Genomic DNA, 22,841 nt, shown 5'->3' on the forward strand with positions numbered 1-22,841 from the left:
CTGGCTACAGATATTCCTGCACATGCTCTGCTTTTTACCCAGGGCAAAAACTACCCTCTGAACCTATATGTCTTAGGCTGGGTTCCCTAGATCTGGAACCTGAGGCAGAGATTGTTTAAGTGACTTAGTCGGGGGATGCTTTCAGGATTAGGGGTATGAGGGGAGCAGGCTAGGACAAGGGAACAAAGCTAGGCATGGATGTGGTCTCAGCTGAAGACTGGGTGACCCCTGGGGAAGAGGTGGAGGACAAACTGCAGGGCACAGCTAATCCCATCTCAAGGTGAGGGGGATGTGAGGGGAGGCGGGGGCTGCTTTCCTGGGCTGGTCAGCTCCCATTTAGCCCAGGGCAATTCTCCAGGGAAGGAGGCAGCTGTGCACCCTTGGCACAGGGCAGGAGGATGGATGCACACATGTGCCAGGTAAAAGGGATCTGAGCAGGGTGCCAGCAGCATTTACCACATCATCTCTATTAAACATAGGGGAATAAAAACTAGACGACAAGGCTAAGAGCTTCAAGGCACACAGGAGAATGTATTTCTTTGTAGAAGTAAGAATATTACAATAGCCAGGTCATGGAAGCAACCTAAATGCCCATCGACAGATGAATGGATAAAGAAGTTGTGGTACATATATATGATGGAATATTACTCAGCCATAAAAAAGGAATGAAATTGAGTCATTTGTTGAGACGTGGATCAATCTAGAGACTGCCATACAGAGTGAAGTAAGTCAGAAAAAGAAAAACAAATATCGTATATTAATGCATGTATGTGGGACTTAGAAAAATGGTACAGTTGAACTGGTCTGCAAGGCAGAAGTTGAGACACAGATGTAGAGAACAAACGTATGGACACCAAGCGGGGAAAACAGCGGTGGGGTGGGGATGGTGGTGTGATGAATTGGGAGATTGGGATTGACATGTATACACTGATGTGTATAAAATTGATGACTAATAAGAACCTGCAGTATAAAAAAACAAACAAACAGAAAAACAACTAATACTAAACTTTCTTTGGGTTATTTGTATGGAAATATGTTAATATAAATGTTTCAGACATTACATGAAATGTCTAAACATCTTATATGTTCTGATATAATGTTATAAGTCATAATTCTAGTTATTACTTTAAAATGTATATCTCAGAAATAACTTTTAAAAATAAATAAATAAATAAAAAGAATATGGCTGTAAGTTTAGTATGCAAACAAGCGCAAACGCTGAGCCACTGCGTTCCTTATGTGACCTGTCTGGGCCCTATAAATACCCGCATTCACACCCTGGATTCATGCTTTTCTCCTCCTTAGACTCAGTCTGTGCTCGCCCCAGACTCTTCAGGGAACTACATGCCCAGCATTACCTGGGCAGGAGCAGGATGGTGCTCTTCAGGATTACTGAAGACTATGCTAAAATATCATGGAAACAGTTTAGGAATAATAAGAAATGTCCAAAATAAAAGGATCCGGAGAAACACAATTCTATGTCGTCAATGACCAAGCCCATCACATCACAGGCAGAGGTTATTATTGTGAAAGCCAATTGTAGTCACTCTTGTAATGACATAGGGGAGTCAATAATGAATCGGCAAGAATAAATTGGAAAATTTAGATAAAAATAAATTTGTAAAACAGGATTTTTTAAGTCAGAAATATTGCTCCATAATTTGAAAAATTACTATAAATTTATGCTAGTGGGTCAATAATATGATTAAAGAAATAAAAATTAAGAAGTGTAGAGCTTGTGGAATATCAGAGTTTACTTACCTCAGAACTGGACAGCCCTGAATCACTGTTATCCAAGTCCTTCAAAAGTTCAACCAGCCTTTTCTTCTCTCTGTCAATCATAACTACTGGTTGTCCTGAATTCTTGGCCAACTACAGAATGTATGAATGGAAAATATTAAATACTCAAAAAAAATTCATAGTTCAGGAAAAATAAAAATGGGACCTGAGGCTTCTACAATACAGAAACACTAAGGTAAAATTTGTGAGATTAGGCGTTTTCATTTGCTAGGTAATTTTACTTTATGCCAAATTTTTGATAGAGGTCCATTCTCCAAGCAAAGATATTCAACCATTTTCAACAAACATTTTATTTAAAATTAAAACATGGGCAGTTTGCAAACCTCTCTTTATATAATATGTATCAATGCAAAAACATATTTGCTGAGACATTTGGAAGGAATCTTACCACTTCCTATGTGGCATATATTCACTAAATGAAACTGCTTTTAAATTTCAATAGTATCATATCAGGAGTTTAAATAAGATTCAGTTACTACTGTTAAAAGGGAAAAAGGGAAATATATGGTGGAGCTGCTGTCTGTGTCAGCAAGAACTTGGATATGGGGAAAACCTTACTGCTCTTGGAAAATTAAACACTAAATCAACATACAATGAGCCAGCACAAAGAGACAGAGCAAGCTGGAGAAGGTCTCCTTCAGATCATACGAAAATGGAGCACAGAAAAATCGAGAGTCCCAGAGGTCAGTCCTGAACAGCAGCAGGCTGACCCATGAATCCAGTCTGCCTGGAAAAGACGTGCTAATTGTGGAAAAAGCATCAGGCTTGAACTATGAAGAATGACTTAACTCTCTCCTCTTAATACTTCATACTCACCAGCGTAGCTTTCTAGTGACTTAACTGTCTGAGTAGTTTGCCATGAGCCTTCTGTCCGCCATAATTACATTTCTTGCTATAAATTAACTCGCATTCTGGTCTAATACAGGAGTTCCTGTGCCCTTAGTTAGTCTAAGTCTTCCTTAAGGACAAACCAAGTGAGACCGCAGGGCCTGTAAGACCAAGGTTGAGCCCCTAAATCAGGGAGCTAATCAGAGCAAGAGACAAGTGACAGGCTTTTAGGAAGCTCAGCTGGAGTTGGGCGGAAGGGGCAGGGGCAGCGGGCAGACGACCAGTTGGCCTCTCCAACAAGAGAATTTTCCATTCAAATTTCTAAATGCACCAGTTATAAAATCAGTCTCATTACTTTAATAAAACAATTTTAAAATTGATTTTAAATATGCAATTTAAAATCTTGGAAACACTGTCCAAAACTATTTTCTAAATAAGTGTTTTTCAAATTGCAGGAACTAGATTCATTTCTGCATAATGAAACAAATGTAGTAAGTTGCAGCTAGCAATTTTAAAAGGGGTAGGATGGGATAGAATAGGATAGGATGGAGTAGAAAATAGTGAAGTTAAGTACTGGCTCATAAAACTTTTCTATCAGTTGTATATAGTGTTTCAATTACATACAGGTGCATCATAGTCAAAAAACATATTTAAAGACAATGAACACAACTATTTCCATGCTTACAGCTCACTTCATCCAACATTCTGGCTTCTAAATTTCTAAGTACATACCTCAATGTTTCGCTTAATAAAATCCTGGCTGTGTTTACCCCTGAGCTCAATCTTTTCTGTATTTGAGAAAGGTTTCTTTTCTGCTTTGATCAATGACTCATTTCTTTCCACACCATACGTAAAATCTAATATTAAGAAAGTTCAAAATTTTTTCAGAATTATAATTGTCCATTATGCTAAAAGTTTACCTTAAGCATATATTAGAATATATAAGAAAAAAACACACATGTGCCACACACCTTTCAGGATCTCAGTTCCCCGACCAGGGATCGAACCCTTGTCCCCTGCAATGGAAGCGCAAAGCCCTAACCACTGGACCACCAGGGAATTCCCCAGAGGTTTATTCTTTTTTTTTTTTTTTTTGCGGTACGCGGGCCTCTCACTGTTGTGGCTTCTCTCGTTGCGGAGCACAGGCTCCGGACGCGCAGGCTCAGCGGCCATGGCTCACGGGCCCAGCCGCTCCGCGGCATGTGGGATCTTCCCGGACCGGGGCACGAACCCGTGTCTCCTGCATTGGCAGGCGGACTCTCAACCACTGCGCCACCAGGGAAGCCCGAGATTTATTATTAAAAAGATAAATGTGCTCCCATAATTTGCCATTAAGTTCTCATAAAGCTTTTGTTATTTGTTATCCTGTATCAAACTTCTTATGCTGATTCCTTTGGAATCCTGGGAAACAAAAAGAACTTCAAGTGATATATGTAAAGGAGAAATCACTGATGTCATGGGAATTTTAAAATATATTTTATTTTAGTCTTTATATGAAATAAAACTTTCCCTAAAGACTAGAGTCATTACCCGCTACTCTATTAATTTGCCATCACCCTCTCAGAACAGTAAACTTTTTGTTCAAACCTGTCTTTTAACCAAAGTCTGGGCATAAGTGTCCTGGATGTTCCACATCCTATCTGCACAAACACCTAAAACCTATTTCAGTTTATCAGTTTTTCTCAGCCTTTGAAAAAAGATTTGAGTCAGCCTCTGAGTTGTTCAGACCCTGAGTACTCAAGACAAGAGTAAGAAAAATACTTGTGGACTCTTATCCCCTTTATAAAATATCCTGTTTTCATTGTAGTCACATTTAAAGCATTTTTTTAAAAAAAAATGTGAATCCTTCATTAAAGCTCTAAAAATACACATAAAGAAGAGTCTTCTTAAATGACAAATGGAGTCCACCTTACAAAATAGGATAAATTGCCATATTACAGTCCAACAGAAAAAAACACTAGCCAGTAGCTCAATGCAGACAAGGCTTACTTAAAAGTTATCTTTGTTTTATAAGAGAGGTTACCTCAATAAAAAGGATTAAGGAAGCTAGTCAATTGGTGTATTTACAGCTTATTATCAAAGATTCAGTACAAATTTAATAATTAAAGAATAAATTTTGATAACACTAGCTGGAAAGAACAAGGAAAAGGGTGAGATTTCTGGATTTAATTTCTTTACAGACAAAAGAAAAGTTTTACTTTTCTATCCTTTATAATTGGGGTTTTATTCTTTAATCAATAACATGATTTTTTAAAATAAACTATCAATAGTTAAAGTATGAGTTACTTTTTTGGTGAGTGGCCTTCTTAGACATAAAATATATAACTTTTTCCCATAATCCAAATTGTACATAGTCTTTTAAGTTGAAACATGAAGTCTATTCATTCAGCTGAAGTTTCATATTCTCTTAAACAATACAACATTAAAATAAATCAAATTAAATGCATCTGTCTACATTTATAATAGTTTCTTTTAAATATACTTTTAATAAATTGTAGGAGAAAACCTTAGATTGTCTGGTAGGTATTATCTCCCTAGAAATGCCCTCTTCTCCTCTCCATCCTGGTAATGATCCAGCGTAGAAGCTGCCATGTTCCTATAGTGACCCCAACCCTTGCTAGGTTGGATGAGTTGGTTGAACCAAGGGTGGGCAACTAACCCAAGACAGATCAGTTGGTCTCTTCTCTAGGATTTTGGAATTGAATTGCCCTCTCAATGATGAGCCACAGGATATGCTCTTGGGAATCAAAGAAGCTGTCTACCAGCAGGATTCTTTCCATAAATTTTCTTTTTCACTTAAAGCTAGGTTTCCATTACTTGCAGCCAGATCTTCTTTAGCTCTTTATTATACAAAATTTCAATCCAAAAGTAGAAAGACTGGTATAATGAACCCTCAACAACTAACTTCAATAATGACCAATCTTGTTTCATCTATAACCTCACCTACTTCTACTCACCACTGAATTAAATCACATCAAATCATTTCATCTGTGAATATTTCTACATACTGCTAGTATCTTCTTGTGACAGTATGTAAAATCACATACCTTTATTGACATTCTGCATACAGTTTTCATAGTCTTCTGGAGGGACTTGAGTGTGAAACACAGAGAAAAAGGTATCTTCGTGCTCGTAACAAGAAGGATCTATTGATTTAAAAATCACATGTTCAATACACACAAAATAAATAAGGAATTGTTTATGTGAACAGTTGTTTTAAAAAAGATAAGATCTAATGTTCTCTGCAATATTCCTCAATTCCCTCCATGCATGTTTCTTAAGACAATGTCACTTTCAAGTAGAAATGATAATCATCTTTGTACACATGAGCCACTCAAAACAGAGCAATCAAGATAATCAACAGAATTTCCCTAGAACTTCTGTGCAAAGAGGATGTACAACGGTGCACTAAAATATCACATTAATTATCTGGAGATAATGTACCCAAAGTCTAACATTCTCAATACGGAGAATGTGCACACTGCATAACTTTGTGTTTTTATTTTTTATTTTAGATCCCCAAGGTGAAGATTTCAGATATATGGTCAGTCATTAAAATAACAGAATGTGTTTGAGAGAGAAAACTGGGGAGACACTTAGCAGTTAGCTTTCTTTTATTTATTCTCTTAGGATAATACCCATAAAGAAATAAGGAAATTGTGATTTTTAACTCTTTTTGTTTAATGTAATTTGTTTTATGTTCTACTAGCTACTTCAGACACTGTATATTTACAAGAAATTGCTAACATAAATAAATATCACTTTGCCTTAATATGAGAGAATCTGCCAGGTTATGGCACAGAAATGTTTTTGCTTAAGAAAACATGACAAGTCTTGAAGACATTACAGGATTCATCAACTACCTCTGATTCAACCATCTACTCAGAGACAATACAGGCAAGATACATTCACCCTAACACACAAACACCACCAAATTTATAACATACAACTTCTGACAGTAAAAACAAATTAATCAATCCAATTCCCTAATTTGGAATTCATAATAATCTCGCATCACCAGGATTGACATTACAACCATAATCCTTGCACAATCTTTGATGAGTTAATCTGGCTAATTAGTGGTATAAGCCTTGCAGGGAGAGGGGTAAGCTACTCAAAAAGAAAAGAGGTTTAAAGTTCTTTTCAAACTTTAATTGTTTTGCAACCACTACTATTAGGGGTCTTAAAATATTCATTAAAGCAGGCTCATCAAGTCAGCAATTTGGCAACATTCTGTTATTGGTTTAAGTTGCATCACATACCCAAAGTGGTAATATATTTATTTTTGATCACATAATTCCTCTTTAATAGCAGTTTCACTCAATTTTAAACTAAAGTACCTAAAAAGACACAAAAATATGAAAACTTGCTATACTAAAAACTATCATAGCAAGGTGATACTGAAGCTTTTAAACCCAGGGGTTTTTCCTAGGCTGAAATCATTCGTGTGACCCTGTGTCTCTTCACCCATAGTCGCAGGGTAGTCATTGCCTCAGACAGAAGATGGGTACAGCCTAGAACAAAGGCCTCATAGCTCAGTCTTGAGTTTAAAAGACAACAGTTGTAAAAGGCAGACATTCAACTGCAGGAGCTCAACTCCTTGAGAGAGAAAAAGCATCTTCTAAATTCCAAAAGTCCTACATTAGAAAGCTCTTCCTTATAGTAAAAAAATTCTAATTAATGTAGAAGAAATGATGAAATTAGAAAATAACCATTTGGTAACCATCATAATAATAATTGATTCAGGTAGGAATCATCAATGGATAATAAAACTCATGGGTGAAAGTTTGAAGAATAACAGTATAATAGCCTCAAAGTATCCTTCCATGAGATAACTTATTCAGTACAAAAAGAAAAATGGTAACTTTACAGTGCATAAACCTAGCAGACACCACCTTAACCAAATGATCAAAGTTAACATCACCAGTGACAGAACAATCAACATCATGCATTTCCTGATATGATTCATGGAGAAGAACACAGTACCACTTCCGTGGGATTTCTGCCAAAAATGCATAACTTGAACCCAATATATGGAAACGTAAACAAACCCAAAATGGGCAACAGTCTACAAAATAACAGGCCTATAATCTTCCAAAATGCTAATGTCATAAAACACAAAGAATGACTAAAGAGACATGACAATTAAATGCAATGCATTATCTTGAATTTTCTTTTGCTAGAAAGGATTTTAGTGTGACAACTGGCAAAACATGAAGAAAGCCTGTCAATTGGATAATAGTATTGTATTGATACATATTTCCTGATTTGTGTGCATGTGTGTGTCCTCTTGTGGACAGGAAGACAGAGGATGTGGTAAATGTTAACACTTGGAGAATCTGAGTAAAGGGTATTTGAGAATTCTTCATACTTTTCAGACTTTAAGTCTGAAATTATATCAAAATTAGAAGTTAATAGGAAAATTTTCAAATTTCCTCACTACAAACATTCATCTGGGGGGAAAAAATGTCCCTTGAGAGATCAAGGGCCAGACCTTGAAAGACTGAACACAATTTTTTTATTAACTTTTTTTATTGAATGAAAGACTCTCAATTTTATAGTGCTTTACAATTTTCAAAAGTTTTGAATGCAATTTTTAACAAGAGTCTTAAAAGAGGAAGATTGCAGGATTGATTTAAGTTGCTTCCTGCCATCTAGAGAAGAAAGCCCATCCCAGACAACGGGAAGGACCTAGAAGAACATCAGAGGGGATGAGTTTGCAGAAGACACAAGTGACACACACGTGAGGCTGCTCCCTGGCACTCATCCCATTGGAGGTGAAATCTTGGAGTTGGATAGAGATCACCAAAGAGAATGGGAAAACCAGAGCCCTGTGGGCTCCGCCTCACTGCATACCTGGAACTTGGGAGGAGACTCCACACACAGTGCTCCACACCTACCCCTGACAGCTCCAAAGCAGCAATGGCAGTGTGGCATATTTAGAGGAAGACAGGGCCTAATATATTCACCCTTTCTTTCTCACTCTCTCTCTCTCCGCCCGACCCCAACACACACACACAGAGAAACATATGACACACAATGGCATGGCTGGCCTGTGGCACAGAAGAGAACCAGAAGTTCTCACTTGCCCCGATTAGGTAGAAACAGACCTCTTCCCACTGCACATGATGACACCAACCAAAAATGCACACATCCAAATGTCCCCTACAATTAAGAACCACTCTATTAGACTACAGAGAAAATTTCAATAAACTCAAAATATCAAAACAATGCCCACAGTGTTATAGATTTCCACATTGGCTTTTAAAACAGAGGGCTTAAACAAATCCTGGAGAACAAGGGAAAAGTACCATTTTCTAATTAACTATAAGGTCAATGAAGAAATAAGAGTACAGTAACAACCTGTAGAGAATGATGATACTATACACCAAAGAATGTAGTACAGAGCTAGATCTATATGTAGAAACGAATTCATAGCAATGGTGCTTTTATCATATTGTTATGGACTGAACTGTAACCCCCCAAAATTCATACGTTGAAGCCCTAACCCCCAGTGTGGCTGTATATTACGGAGGTAATTAAAGTTAAATGAGGTTATTAGGTGAGGTACTAATCCAATAGAACTGGTGTCCTTACAAGAAGAGGAAGAGGCACCAGAGATATCTTCACCCCGCTCCTCTTCTTCCCTTGTGCACAGAGAAAAGTTCATGTGAGGACACAGTGAGAACGTGGCCGTCTGTAAGCCAGGAAGAGAGACCTCACCAAAAAACGAATTTTCCAATACCTTGATCTTAGACTTCTAGCCTCCAAAACTGTAAGAAAATAAGTTTCTGCTGTTTAAGCCACCCAGTCTGTGGTATTTTTTTTATGGCAGCCCTAGCAGACACATATTTTAAGAGAAAATAAAATGAGCTTAACTAGTTTAACTGAAGAAGCTAGAGAAAACAATAACAAGTTCAAGAAAAGAAATAAAGATAATTGCTAGAATTAGCAAAGAAATTCAAAACTGGTTCACAAAGGTATAAAAAGAAAAATCCTCAAGTATAAGTTTAAAAAGAGAAAACACTCACTGTAATCAAGATAGCATGGTACTGGCAAAAGAATAGCCACGTAGATCACTGCAACAGAATAGAGGGTTCAGAAATAGACCTGCAAAAATATCGTCAACTAATCTTTAGCAAAAGAGCAAAACGGTTGAATAGAGAGGATAATCTCTTAAACAAATGGTGCTGGAACAACTGGATGCCCATATGCAAAAAATAAAAACAAAAAAAGAAGAACATAGATACAGACCTTATACTTTTCACAAAAGTTAAATCAAACTGGATTATAAACCTAAATGTAAAATGCAAAACTATATAACTTCTAAAAGAAAACACAGGATAAAAATCTATATGAGCTTCAATTTCGTGATGAGTTTTTATATACAACACCACAAGCATGATCCATGAAAGAAAAAATTGGTAAGTTAAGCTTATTAAAATTTAAAACATCTGCTCTGCAAAAGATACTGTTAAGAGAAGGAAATTACAAGCCACAGGCTGGGAGAAAATATTTACAAAACACATATCTGATAAAGGAGTTGTATCCAAAATATACAAAGAACTCTTAAAATTCAACAAGAAAACAACCAATCCAATTTTTTTTAATGGGCAAAAGATCTAAACAGACAACTCAGTAAAGAAAATATATATATAACAAACAAGCACCTGAAAAGATACTCAACATCCTTTGTCATTAGGGAAATGTAAATGCAAATTAAAACAACAATGAGATATCAATATATACCTATTAGAATGGCCAAAATCCAAAAAACTGACAATACCAATTGCTGGCAAGGATGCAGAACAATAGGAACTTTCATTTTTGCTGGTGGGAATATGAAATGGTACAGCCATTTTGGAAGACAGGCAGTTTCTTACAAAGTTAAACACTTATTGTATGATCCAGCAATCCCGCTCCTACATATTTACCCCCCAAAATGGAAATTTTATGTCCACACCAAAATCTGTACACTAATGTTTAAAGCAGCTTTATTCATAATCATCAAAAACTGGAAGCAATCAAGATATCTTTCAATAGATGAAGGGAAAAACAAACAGTGGTACATCCATAGAATGAAATATTTAGTGACAAAAAGAAATCAGCCATCAAGTCACAAAAAGACATGGATTAATCTTAACTGTATACTGCTAAGTTTAAAAACCCACTCTAAAAAAGGCTAGATACAGAATGATTCCAATTATACAACATTTGGAAAAGGCAAAACTAGAGAGACAATAAAAAAATCGGTGGTGGCTAGAGGTTTGGGGGAAGAAGGAAGAGTTGAATGGAGATTCACACGGGGGACCTTTGTTTGTTTGTTTTAACATCTTTATTGGAGTATAATTGCTTTACCATGGTGTGTTAGTTTCTGCTTTATAACAAAGTGAGTCAGCTATTCATATACATATATCCCCGTGTCTCTTCCCTCTTGCATCTCCATCCCTCCCACCCTCCCTATCCCACCCCTCTAGGTGGTCACAAAGCACCAAGCTGATCTCCCTGTGCCATGCAGCTGCTTCCCACTAGCTATCCACCCTACGTTTGGTGGTGTATATATGCCCATGCCACTCTCTCACTTCGTCCCAGCTTAGCCTTCCCCCTCCCCGTGTCCTCAAGTCCATTCTCTAGTAGGTCTGTGTCTTTATTCCCTGCCCCTAGGTTCTTCATGACCATTCTTTCTTTTTTTCTTAGATTCCATATATATGTGTTAGCACACAGTATTTGTTTTTCTCTTTCTGACTTACTTCACTCTGTATGACAGACTCTAGGTCCATCCACCTCACTACAGTAACTCAATTTCATTTCTTTTTATTCTCTTAATATTCCATTTTATGTATGTGCCACATCTTCTTTATCCATTCATCCACACAGGGGATCTTTAAGCATGGTAAAACTATTCTGTATTATACTGTAACAGTGGTTACATGACACTATACATTTTTGGAAACCTGTAACTTCACAGCACAGAGAGTGAACCTTAATGTATGCAATTTTCAAAAGATTATTTAGGATGTCACAGAATCCCAGGATAAAATACAGAATTTGATAAAACAATCTAACTGTGTTATCAATGAATGAAATAATTTCACTGGAGGGGGTGAAGGGAAAAATGCTCACTTTAAGTAACTGTGGAAATGAGTAGAGTCTGCAAGACTAAAGGCAACAGAAACTGCACATGAGCTCTGTATTCCAAGTGATGAGGTTATGTCCTGTGGGGTACAGGTCAACAATTCTGATATCACTACACACATACAGTAGAATTGAACAATTAAGTAAATGGATGGACTATGATGAGAGCCAGGTTTTTCACTGTTGGAGTGGTAGTTACAGATAAGCAAGAGAAAAGGCTAGAATGATCCATGGGGTAATAAAGTCAGAGACATAAGTATGAACCTATGTTTAGCCTAATACAGATACAGATGGTTACACATAGAAATATTTATAGATAAGCGTGTAACAGGTTAACATACACACAAATACTTCCTTTCTCAGAAGGCCTAGAGTCAACAACTCCCCAATAACAGCAAGCACACCTACCATCCAGATCTGGTTTCTAGTGTCGTTCTCCAATAAGAGGAACCAGCTGATTGGAGAAACGGCTGATTCTAGGACTCAGGTAAGAAACATAGAAGATGAGTCTGAAGCCAGAAAGTGAGGAAGTGCTCACAACAACAGCAAAACAAAACTCACAATGGAGGAAATATGACAAAAGGACACAAGAGTCAACTGAACAAGCTCCCAATCGTCAAAGCTGTAAAATTTTGAGCAATAAAATAATCCAAAGTATAAACAAATAACCACAAGTCAATAGTGAAATAAATAAGTAAGTAAATAAGGAGACTAGATGAATCTCCCATGCAGAATAATTCACAATGGGACTGCCCTGGTGGTCCAGTGGTTAAGAATCTGCCTTCCAATGCAGGGGACAGCGGTTCAATCCCTGGTCGGGGAACTAAGATCCCACACGCCGCAGGGCAACTAAGCCTGCGCACCACAACTACTGAGGCCGCGCCACAGCTAGAGAAGCCCACAAGCCACAACGAAGACCCAGAGCAGCCAAATTTTAAAAATAAATAAATAAAATTTAAAAATAAAAATAAAGAATAATTCACAATAACTTATGTAAATGCTCTGCCATCAAGGAAGTGATGCATAACTCCCCACTCCCTAAGTATGGGCTGCACATAGTAACTTTCTTCTGAAGAAGACAGTATTGAAAAGGTGAACTATTGAGAAAATTTTCAGTGGAGAAAACTGACAAATACTTCCTCAGTCAGGTGATCAAAGTTAACATCAACAGTGATAAGTTATATTGATAGTATAATAGGATGTAATGAAAATGGCACTTTAACTCTATAGTCTTCCTCCCAAGAACATACAATACAAATCTAATCATGTGAAAACCACGACATAAGTCATAACTGCTGGAAATTCTACAGAATACCTGACCAGTACTCCTCAAAACTGCCAAGGTCATCAAAGACAAGGAAAGTCTGAGAAAGTGTGTAGCCAAGAGTAGCTTAAGGAGACATGAGTAAACGTAATGTGGTATACTGGATGGGATCTTGGAACAGGAAAAGGACATCAGGTAAAAACTAAAAGCCTGAATAAAGTATGGACCCTAGTTCATAATAATGTATCAATACTGGTTCATTAATTGTAACAAATGTACCATACTAATCTTAATAAAAGGGAAACTCGTTGCAGGTATATGGAAAATCTCTGTACTTTCTTCATATTTTTCCTGTAAATCTAAAACTGTGCTAAAATTAAAAATTAACTTTACAAAAATTCCAGATTAAAAAGAGAAACAAACAATTAACAAAATAGAAATAAGAAATGGGACATATAAACAATAAGAAGGAGAATTATCATTTTTGAATGCTATATGAAGTTTTATTAGTAAAATTTTAAATCTCAGTGAAATGGATACTTTAAAATCTCAATGACATGGACATATTGCCAAAATTGACTCCAGAAGACTAGTAAACTGTAATACAATAGTAAATATGAAAGAAGCTGAGAAAAGAATCAGAGAATCGCTTCCAAGAAATTATTTGAACCAGATGGTTTTTCCAGTGAAATCTTTCAAATTTGGGGGGAACAGATAATCCTCATGTTATATAAACTGTTTTAAAGCATAGAAATGAATGGACAGCTAGCCCCATTCATTTTATGAAGCTAACATAGACTGACAAAGCATACACACAACCACCACCAACCCCACCTCTACCTGCTACACCATGACATACATGCACATGGGTGCACGCACACATACACACACACACACACACACACACACACAGAGCTAATTTCACTTGTAAATACAGATGCAAAAATTCTGAATAAATTCATCCATTCAAATCTGGTACTAAATTAAAATAATAACCTCCATAACCAAGAAATACATTGACCTAGGAATAAAAGACTAATTTAGTATTTAAATCTATTAATTTTCAAACATTAATTAAGTTTGTCAAGAAGAAAAAGCTTTACAATACTTTAGATATTGAAATACATTGAATAAATTTCAACACTATGTCCTTATAAAGTTCTCAGAATAGGAATAAGTGTTGAAAATTAATATTATTTCCAGGTGATCATAAACTAACCAGACTCAAAGCAAACAACTAAAGATAAGTAGATTAAATAAAATAATTATTACTGAGGGCCAGAGGAGATCAATGTCCCAACTCGAACAATCAGGCAGAGAGAGGGCAAATCCCTCCCCCCTCTACATTTTAGTTCTATTCAAGCCTTCAAAGGATTGGATGATGCCCACCCACAATCAGGACAGTATTCACTTCACTCAGTCTACCAATTCAAATGCTAGTCTCTTCCAGAAACACCCTCACAGATACACCCAGAAATAATGCTTAACCAGACATCGGGGCATCCTGTGATCCAGTCAAAATGACACATACAATTAGCCATCACAAAGACTGGGTGGATGATGAAACCATTAACCAAGATAGCGAAAATATACAAAAGAAGAAATAGGTTTCAACCATGGGAAATAAGGAGGGGGAGAGGAGAACCAGCAGGAAATAATGAATCCAGTAAAAAAAAAAAAAAAAAAAAGTTACTATTCTATGAGTGGTCAACTGTGTCAGATGCGACAGCAATATCAAATAGGATGAAAATTGGGAGGATGTCACTAGATTTAGAATTTGGGGGGACCACTGATGAAGTAGTTTCTGTGGTGTGATAGGAGAAAATACAGTTGGGAAGTAAATGGAAGTTGACCAAGTAGCACTAGTACGTGTAGACTATTCTCTCAAGAAGTCTGACCTTTAAGGAGAGGCGGGAAACCGAATGGTACCTGTTGGGAGTAGGGTGACGAACCTAGGGAGGAGGTTTTACTTGTATGTTTTGTTGGTTTGATGGCTCTTTGATTCTGTTTTAGGGCCAGAACATTTAAGCCTGGTTAGCTGAAGGGAAGGACCCAGAGGAGACAAGAGAGATGAAGCTCTAGGTAACAGACAGAAAAACTGACGGATCAGGAGGCAGGAGCAGAGTGAAAGGGATGGAACATTATTGACTTTGGCCTTGGAGAAGAAGAGCACCTGCCCTCCATCTAAGGTAAGAGGGAAGAGGGTATAGGAGCACAGTCAGAGTGCAATTTGGAGACAGAAAGCAAGAATTTGGAAGGGACTCCCAACCAGTTGGTGCATTTTCTCTGAACCCTAAGACTGCCAGGGTAAAGGACTTGCATAAAAGGATGGGAGGCTAAATACACAGTAACAATTTGGAAGAGCCACTATGGAAAATGTAAGAGAAATTGCTAAGCAATACTGAGAATATAACAGAGGTTAAAAACCAAAAATCCTTAGCTGTACCAGTCAGCACAATTATGTGATTTTCTCCCCAAGTCCCCTGCAAATCACAGCAAAAAGAGACTACCAAATTTTCTTGGAATATTTCATCTTAACATGCAAGAGCAGAAACAACATTTTCCTGAATTTCACAGAAAATCATTTTGAAAGAGGTACTTGCAAATTTTGAGAAATCTGATTGATTAAAGTGTCACTGTTTTGTGCTTACATGTACTTATACATTGGAGCTGGAAACACAAGGGCAAAAGTGACAAAGGCAAAAAAGAATAACCTCTATCCAAAACACTGATAACAAGCAATCCTATCACCAGATATATTTGTCTCAGAGAGTAGTGAATTCTACCTCTATCCATCAGAATAATGCTAAAAACTAAGGGAAAACTCCTGGTATGGTAGATGATTTTCACATTTCTCTAGAAAAGCTTTAAAGTTATCCCTCAAAAATGTGATGAGACAGACTTTTAAAACACTTCTGAAATCTCTAGCAAGTGCAATACTGTCCACTTTGAAACCTCAGTACTTGAAGATATTATCTCTGGTTTATGAAGTCAAAATGTGGTTTAAAAAGAAATCAATTTAATGTGGTGTTTATCTTTCTCTTAGAGTCAATGCCCCATTTGTGTTTAGTTCCTATAAATAAAACTAAATACACAACAAGTATCTTTTCTTTTTTTTTTGCTATTGTTTATTTGTGATGTTATAAAGGGACTATAACATCCCCAAAGGATGCATTTTGTGTTTAGGGGGTGGGAAAACAGATTGGAAATTGCCATTCTGCCACTTGCCCAAAGTTCCTCGAGTTACTCTTAAGAAAGAAGTTAAGGAAATGACTGGGAGAAATAAAGAAGAATACTGATCTTAAGATTTCTCCCTTTGTTTAAAGGGAAAAATAAGAACAGCAAAAAGTAGGTTTGGGTATTTATAGATTTGTGTTTAAAGTTCAAGTCCAAATAAGCCTGGCTCTAAATTCTTCAAGAGATGCTTTTAAAGTACTATTTTAACTAGATGCCGCCACCTACTGGACAGTTTACAAGGACTTTGAGCTTTCCTGGGAACAAAGAAAAAAATGATCGTGGAGGAAAAGAGAGCAAAAGATTTCTGTTTTCATAATAAGCCTTATAAGAAACACTTTACTTTAAAATTTATGGCTATCCATAGGCTTGACCAAAATAATTTTTTAATTTTTAAAATTTTTACATTTTTAATTAAGAGGGGTAGTTGAAGTTCAGTGAATAAACTGGGAAAGAAATTAATCTCAGGATGGAACAGACATAAGCAGTGTCACACCATTTCATGATACGTGACTATGTTGTAATAGCAGAAATATGAGACTATCAAAAATCAGTGCTGCATTTCTTTCATGCATTTCTTTCATAGTTGCTAATAACACATTTCATAAACTGAAGATTCCAAAGTTACGTCTTTTAGAATAAGGTAATAATTATGTTATGTCAAATGTTAAAAAAATGTATAATTAGGCTAATAATGTAGTTTATAGTAAATGCTATCTCTTTTGGGTTTTAAGATTTTTAAAGACCAGATATATGTGACTGCTGACTTGCCTAGGATGTGAAGAGCCAGCAAGACACTCCATTAAGGAACCTGTCTTCTATGAAAGGCCAGCCACCAAAAAAGTCTAATTAAATCTGAAGAACCAGGAGTACAACAGTGTTGTCTCTTCATTCTGGTGAACTAGTCAAGCGTGAGCTAATCAAGACAGACGGCAGCAAGACTGAAGGGCGACAGACCCTTGATTTACCCAAAAGTGTCTTTGATCCCCATTTCCTTTCACACTGACCCTACTCTCACATCTTATCTGCTCTGCACACGATAAACACTGCCAGTACACAATAACTGACTAAGAATTCGAAATCTAAAAATTGAAACTCTGACATGGTAATGTTTAAAGCAATGACTCTCTCTGGCCATAGCTTCCAAGCCTCTGGTAACTCCAGCTTTCAGATAATGAAGTCTAACAAGTTTCCATGTTAGAATATTAGTACTAATCTAGCATGACTGTAAATGTCTACAGGGCCTACAGTAGTCACGTGACTCCAGAGATACAACTGTGAGCTCCATAGATTTAACCAAATGGACCTGCCATGAGCTTTTATTTTTTCTATTTTTTTTATTTTTGTGTGTGTGTGTGTGTGTGTGTGTGTGTGTGGTACGCGGGCCTCTCACTGTTGTGGCCCCTCCCGTTGCGGAGCACAGGCTCCGGACGCGCAGGCTCAGTGGCCATGGCTCACGGGCCCAGCCGCTCCGCAGCATGTGGGATCTTCCCAGACTGGGGCACGAACCCGTGTCCCCTGCATCGGCAGGCGGATTCTCAACCACTGCGCCACCAGGGAAGCCCCATGGGCTTTTAAAATTAAATGTATCTAATAGTTCAGATTTGTTCGTGAAGAAAGGCCAGCTGAAAACAAGTCTTGCCCTCTAAGACCAAAAGTTCACTCAGTAGTGAACTCTGTGACCAAAAAGGCTAATTGTCAAAAGGCCACCATGAATCCCTTTACAGAGTGGCCTGTTTTACAGTCCTTGCTCCAGAGTCAAGCACAGCAAGTGTGGCCTCTTAGAAATGCCTCAGTGGTGAAATCAGCATTTAGCTCCTGCATTCTAAAATACAGATGCTGAATGGCAAAGGAAACCATCAACAAAACGAAAAGACAACCTACAGACTAGGAGAACATATTTGCAAATAATGTGACCAACAACAGCTTAATTTCCAAAATAAACGAGTAGCTCATACAACTCAATAACAAAAAAACAAACAAACCAATCAAAAAATGGGCAGAAGACCTAAATAGACATTTCTCTGAAGAAGACATACAGATGGCCAATAGGCACATGAAAAGATGCTCCACATAGCTAATTATTAGGGAAATGCAAACCAAAACCACAACAAGGTATCACCTCAGACCATTCAGAATGGCCATCATAAAAAGTCTACAAATAATAAATGCTGGAGAGGGTGTGGAGAAAAGGGAACTCTCCTACACTGTTGGTGGGGATGTAAATTGGTGCAGCCACTACGGAGAACAGTATGGAGGTTCCTTATAAAACTAAAAACAGAGCTACCATATGATCCAGCAATGCCACTCCTGGGACCCCTACTTAGAGCCAGTCTAATGCCCAAGCAATACTATATGACCATTTAGATGATGTTGGTTAAAGGATTTCAAAAGTGTTCTGCCAAAAAACCCAACTCTTCCCAATCACTAAAACGTTCATTACTAAGTAAGTCATAATAAGTTATATGATTCCACAGTACTTCTGTAGAAGAAGAAAGAGAGAGAAAAGAAGGAAGAAGGAAAAGAAGAAGGAGGAGGAGGAGGCGAATCACAAATATACAGTTGACCCTTGAACAACATAAGTTTGAATTGCACAGGTTCACTTATACACGGATTTTTTTCAATAAATGCATACTATAATACTACACAATCCTTGGTTGGTTGAATCCATGGATGCAGAACTGCAGGTACAGAGGGCCAACTATAAAGTTATACCTGGATTTTCAACTGCACAGGGGCAGTGCCCCTAACCACCATGTTGTTCAAGGGTCAACTGTTACATACAAACAAGTGGGGGAAGTAGAAACACATGCACAGAATTAACTGGCTGGTCTCATTAACCAGGACTATGAGAGAACAGGGAAAGGACAAATCAGTAATGGCTTTTTATGAAAGGTTGCAGAGGCCTGAGTGAGACACCTCATTCGACAATCCCAGGCAGTTAGGGGACTGCACAAACTGGGTGTGTAGAGGCATCTAAGAGTCACAGGAAATAAAGGCAAAGACACACTTTGTCTATTTCCTGATTTTTCACTGCCCTGTCCTCCTCACCCTTGAGCAGACACAAACACTAGAAGACTCTGAAACATACCTAACTTCAGAGTAGTTCCATATAGTCCTATCCAAGGTTATCATTTCCTCTAAAGAAGAATTAAACTCACAAAGAAAAAGAAAAGATAACTGAATTGGGACTTTTACTTTAATCCAAATATTCTATGACTCTGAGATAAAAATAAAGATGAATCAATTTTACTCACCAACAGTTTCTTCTGATGCAGCAGTCAAAGCTAGAAAGTTTTTTGTACTTTCTACCTCCTCATTACTTTGTAAAGCTTCACCATTTCTTGCAGACTAATAAAAGAGAAATAAACATTTAAACGTGGGAAAAGAAGGCAACTATATTCATCGATATTTTTTAAAATTCCAACATGGTTTCCAGTCCTGTATGTACAAACAAGAAAGTCAGGTCATTTTTATTCCTTTAATTAGGGAATCTGTTAATGTTTCCTGTTCCCTCAAAATTCTGTCAATGAGTATTCCCAGATAAAGTTGGACAATGTCTATCATTACATGATAATTACCTTGCTTAAAGTTTCTTAAGTTTCTGTTTAATGTTTCTATAACTAATGAGTAACCTAAAGATATATCATCAAATTACAGTTTCAGATATTTCAAAATTGATACTGTATTTTATTATGATTCCAGTTATAATTTATATTTCCAAGTAAGTAAAACTTTGCTTTGAGATCCAACAGAAATAACTGACAGACTGACTTTTCCTGCTAAAATTTACACAAATTATTTCTCTAACTTTAAGCACTGCACTTTTTTTATAAATTTATTTATTTTATTTATTTATTTTTGGCTACATTGGGTCTTCATTGCTGTGCATGGGCTTTCTCTAATTGTGGTGAGCCAGGGCCACTCTTCATTGCAGTACGTGGACTTCTCATTGCGGTGGCTTCTCTTTGTTGTGGAGCATGTGCTCTAAGCTTGTGGGCTTCAGTAGTTGGCGCTCACGGGCTCCACAGCACAGGCTCAGTGGTTGTGGCACACGGGCTTAGTTGCTCTGTGGCATGTGGGATCTTCTGGGACCAGAGCTAGAACCCATGTCCCCTGCATGGGCAGGCGTATTCTTCCCACCAGGGAAGCTGCAGCAGTGCATTTTATATATTGCTTTTTTCCATCCCAGTGGTACTCCTGGGAACCTTGTAAAAATGTACTCTTAATCACTTTATTATTAATTCATATCATTGCCTGGGAAATTTCCCAGGAAGCCAGTCAACTAAACAAGGAAGAATTTTTCAAAAACAGCCAATCTGAAAGTAGGCATAGAGGGAACTTTCCTCAACATAATAAAGGCCATATATGACAAACACACAGCCAACATCATTCTCAATGGTGAAAAACTGAATCCATTCCCACTAAGATCAGGAAAAAGACAAGGTTGCCCACTGTCACCACTATTATTCAACATTGTTTTGGAAGCTTTAGCCATAGCAATCAGAGAAGAAAAACTAATAAAAGGAACCCAAATCGGAAAAGAAGAAGTAAAGCAGTCACTGTTTACAGATGACATGATACTATACATAGAGAATCCTAAAGATGCAACCAGAAAACTACTAGAGCTAATCAATGAATTTGGTAAAGTTGCAGGATACAAAATTAATGCACAGAAATCTCTGGCATTCCTATACACTAATGATGAAAAATCTGAAAGTAAAATTAATGAAACACTCCCATTTACCACTGCAACAAAAAGAATAAAATACCTAGGAATAAACCTACCTAAGGAGACAAAAAAACCTATATGCAGAAAACTATAAGACACTGATGAAAGAAATTAAAGATGATACAAATAGATGGAGAGATATACCATGTTCTTGGATTGGAAGAATCAACATTGTGAAAATGATTCAACTAGCCAAAGCAATCTACAGATTCAATGCAATACCTATCAAACTACCACTAGCATTTTTCACAGAACTAGAACAAAAATTACACAATTTGTATGGGAATACAAAAGACCCCAAACAGCCAAAGCATTCTTGAGAAAGAAACACCGAGCTGGAGGAATCAGGCTCCCAGACTTCACACTATACTACAAAGCTACAGTAATCAACACAGTATGGTACTGGCACAAAAACAGAAATATAGATCAATGGAACAGGATAGAAAGCCCAGAGATAAACCCACAAACATATGGTCACCTTATTTTTGATAAAGGAGGCAAGAATACACAATGGAGAAAGCACACCCTCTTCAATAAATGGTGCTGGAAAAACTGGACAGCTACATGTAAAAGAATGAAATTGGAACACTCCCTAACACCATACACAAAAATAAACTCAAAATGGATTACAGACCTAAATGTACGCCAGACAATGTCAAACTCTTAGAGGAAAATATAGGCAGAACACTCTATGACATAAATCACAGCAAGATCCTTTTAGACTCACCTCCTAGAGAAATGGAAATAAAAACAAAAATAAACAAATGGGACCTAATGAAACGTAAAAGCTTCTTCACAGCAAAGGAAACCATAAACAAGACGAAAAGACAACCCTCAGACTGGGAGAAACTATTTGCAAATGAAGCAACTGACAAAGATAACCTCCAAAATTTACAAGCAGCACATGCAGCTCAGTATCAAAAAAATAAAAAACCCAATCCAAAAATGGGCAGTAAACCTAAATAGACATTTCTCCAAAGAGGACATACAGATGGCCAACAAACACATGAAAGAATATTGAACATTATTAATCATTAGATAAATGCAAATCAAAACCACAATGAGATATCAGCTCACACCAGTCAGAATGGCCATCATCAAAAAATCTACAAGCAATAAATGCTAGGGAGGGTGTGGAGAAAAGGGAACCCTCTTGCACTGTTGGTGCGAATGTAAATTGATACACCCACTATGGAGAACAGTATGGAGGTTCCTTAAAAAATTAAAAATAGAACTACCATACAGCCCAGCCCAGCAATCCCACTACTGGGCATATACCCTGAGAAAACCATAATTCAAAAAGAGTCATGTACCACAATGTTCACTGCAGCTCTATTTACAATACCCAGGACATGGAAGCAACCTAAGTGTCCATCGACAGATGAATGGATAAAGAAGATGTGGCACATATATATAATGGAATATTACTGAGCCATGAAAAGAAACGAAATTGAGTTATTTGTGGTGAGTTGGATGGACCTAGAGTCTGTCATACAGAGTAAAGTAAGTCAGAGAGAAAAATAAATACTGTACCGCAGGCTAACACATATATATGGAATCAAAAAAAAAAAAAAACAAGGTCATGAAGAACCTAGGGGCAGGACAGGAATAAAGACGCACACCTACTAGAGAATGGACTTGAGGACACGGGGAGGGAGAAGGGTAAGCTGGGACAAAGTGAGAGAGTGGCATGGATATATATACACTACCGAATGTAAAGCAGCCGCATAGCACAGGGAGATCAGCTTGGTGTTTTGTGACCATCTAGAGGCGTGGGATAGGAAGGGTGGGAGGGAGTGAGATGCAAGAGGGAAGAGATATGGGGATATATGTATATGTATAGCTAAT

The 22,841-nt window shown here is 37.3% G+C and overlaps 1 protein-coding gene across 7 annotated transcripts in view; it reads right to left on the reverse strand.

Moving 5' to 3' along the window:
* Positions 1 to 22,841, reverse strand: part of LOC131752238 (G-protein coupled receptor 176) — a 319,400-nt gene that overhangs the window by 156,283 nt on the left and 140,276 nt on the right. For 6 of the 7 annotated variants that reach the window (XM_059056415.2, XM_067028944.1, XM_067028949.1 and 3 more), the window contains 4 exons: positions 19,519 to 19,612; positions 5,676 to 5,774; positions 3,361 to 3,485; positions 1,762 to 1,872 (listed from right to left, as the gene is read on the reverse strand). In XM_059056415.2, coding sequence (XP_058912398.1) covers positions 1,762 to 1,872; positions 3,361 to 3,485; positions 5,676 to 5,774; positions 19,519 to 19,612 — 429 coding nt within the window. The remainder of the gene's footprint in view (positions 1 to 1,761; positions 1,873 to 3,360; positions 3,486 to 5,675; positions 5,775 to 19,518; positions 19,613 to 22,841) is intronic. The other variant, XM_067028947.1, reaches the window with a different exon arrangement.

Source organism: Kogia breviceps, chromosome 3 (assembly GCF_026419965.1).
Source record: "Kogia breviceps isolate mKogBre1 chromosome 3, mKogBre1 haplotype 1, whole genome shotgun sequence".
Classification (NCBI taxonomy): domain Eukaryota; kingdom Metazoa; phylum Chordata; class Mammalia; order Artiodactyla; family Physeteridae; genus Kogia; species Kogia breviceps.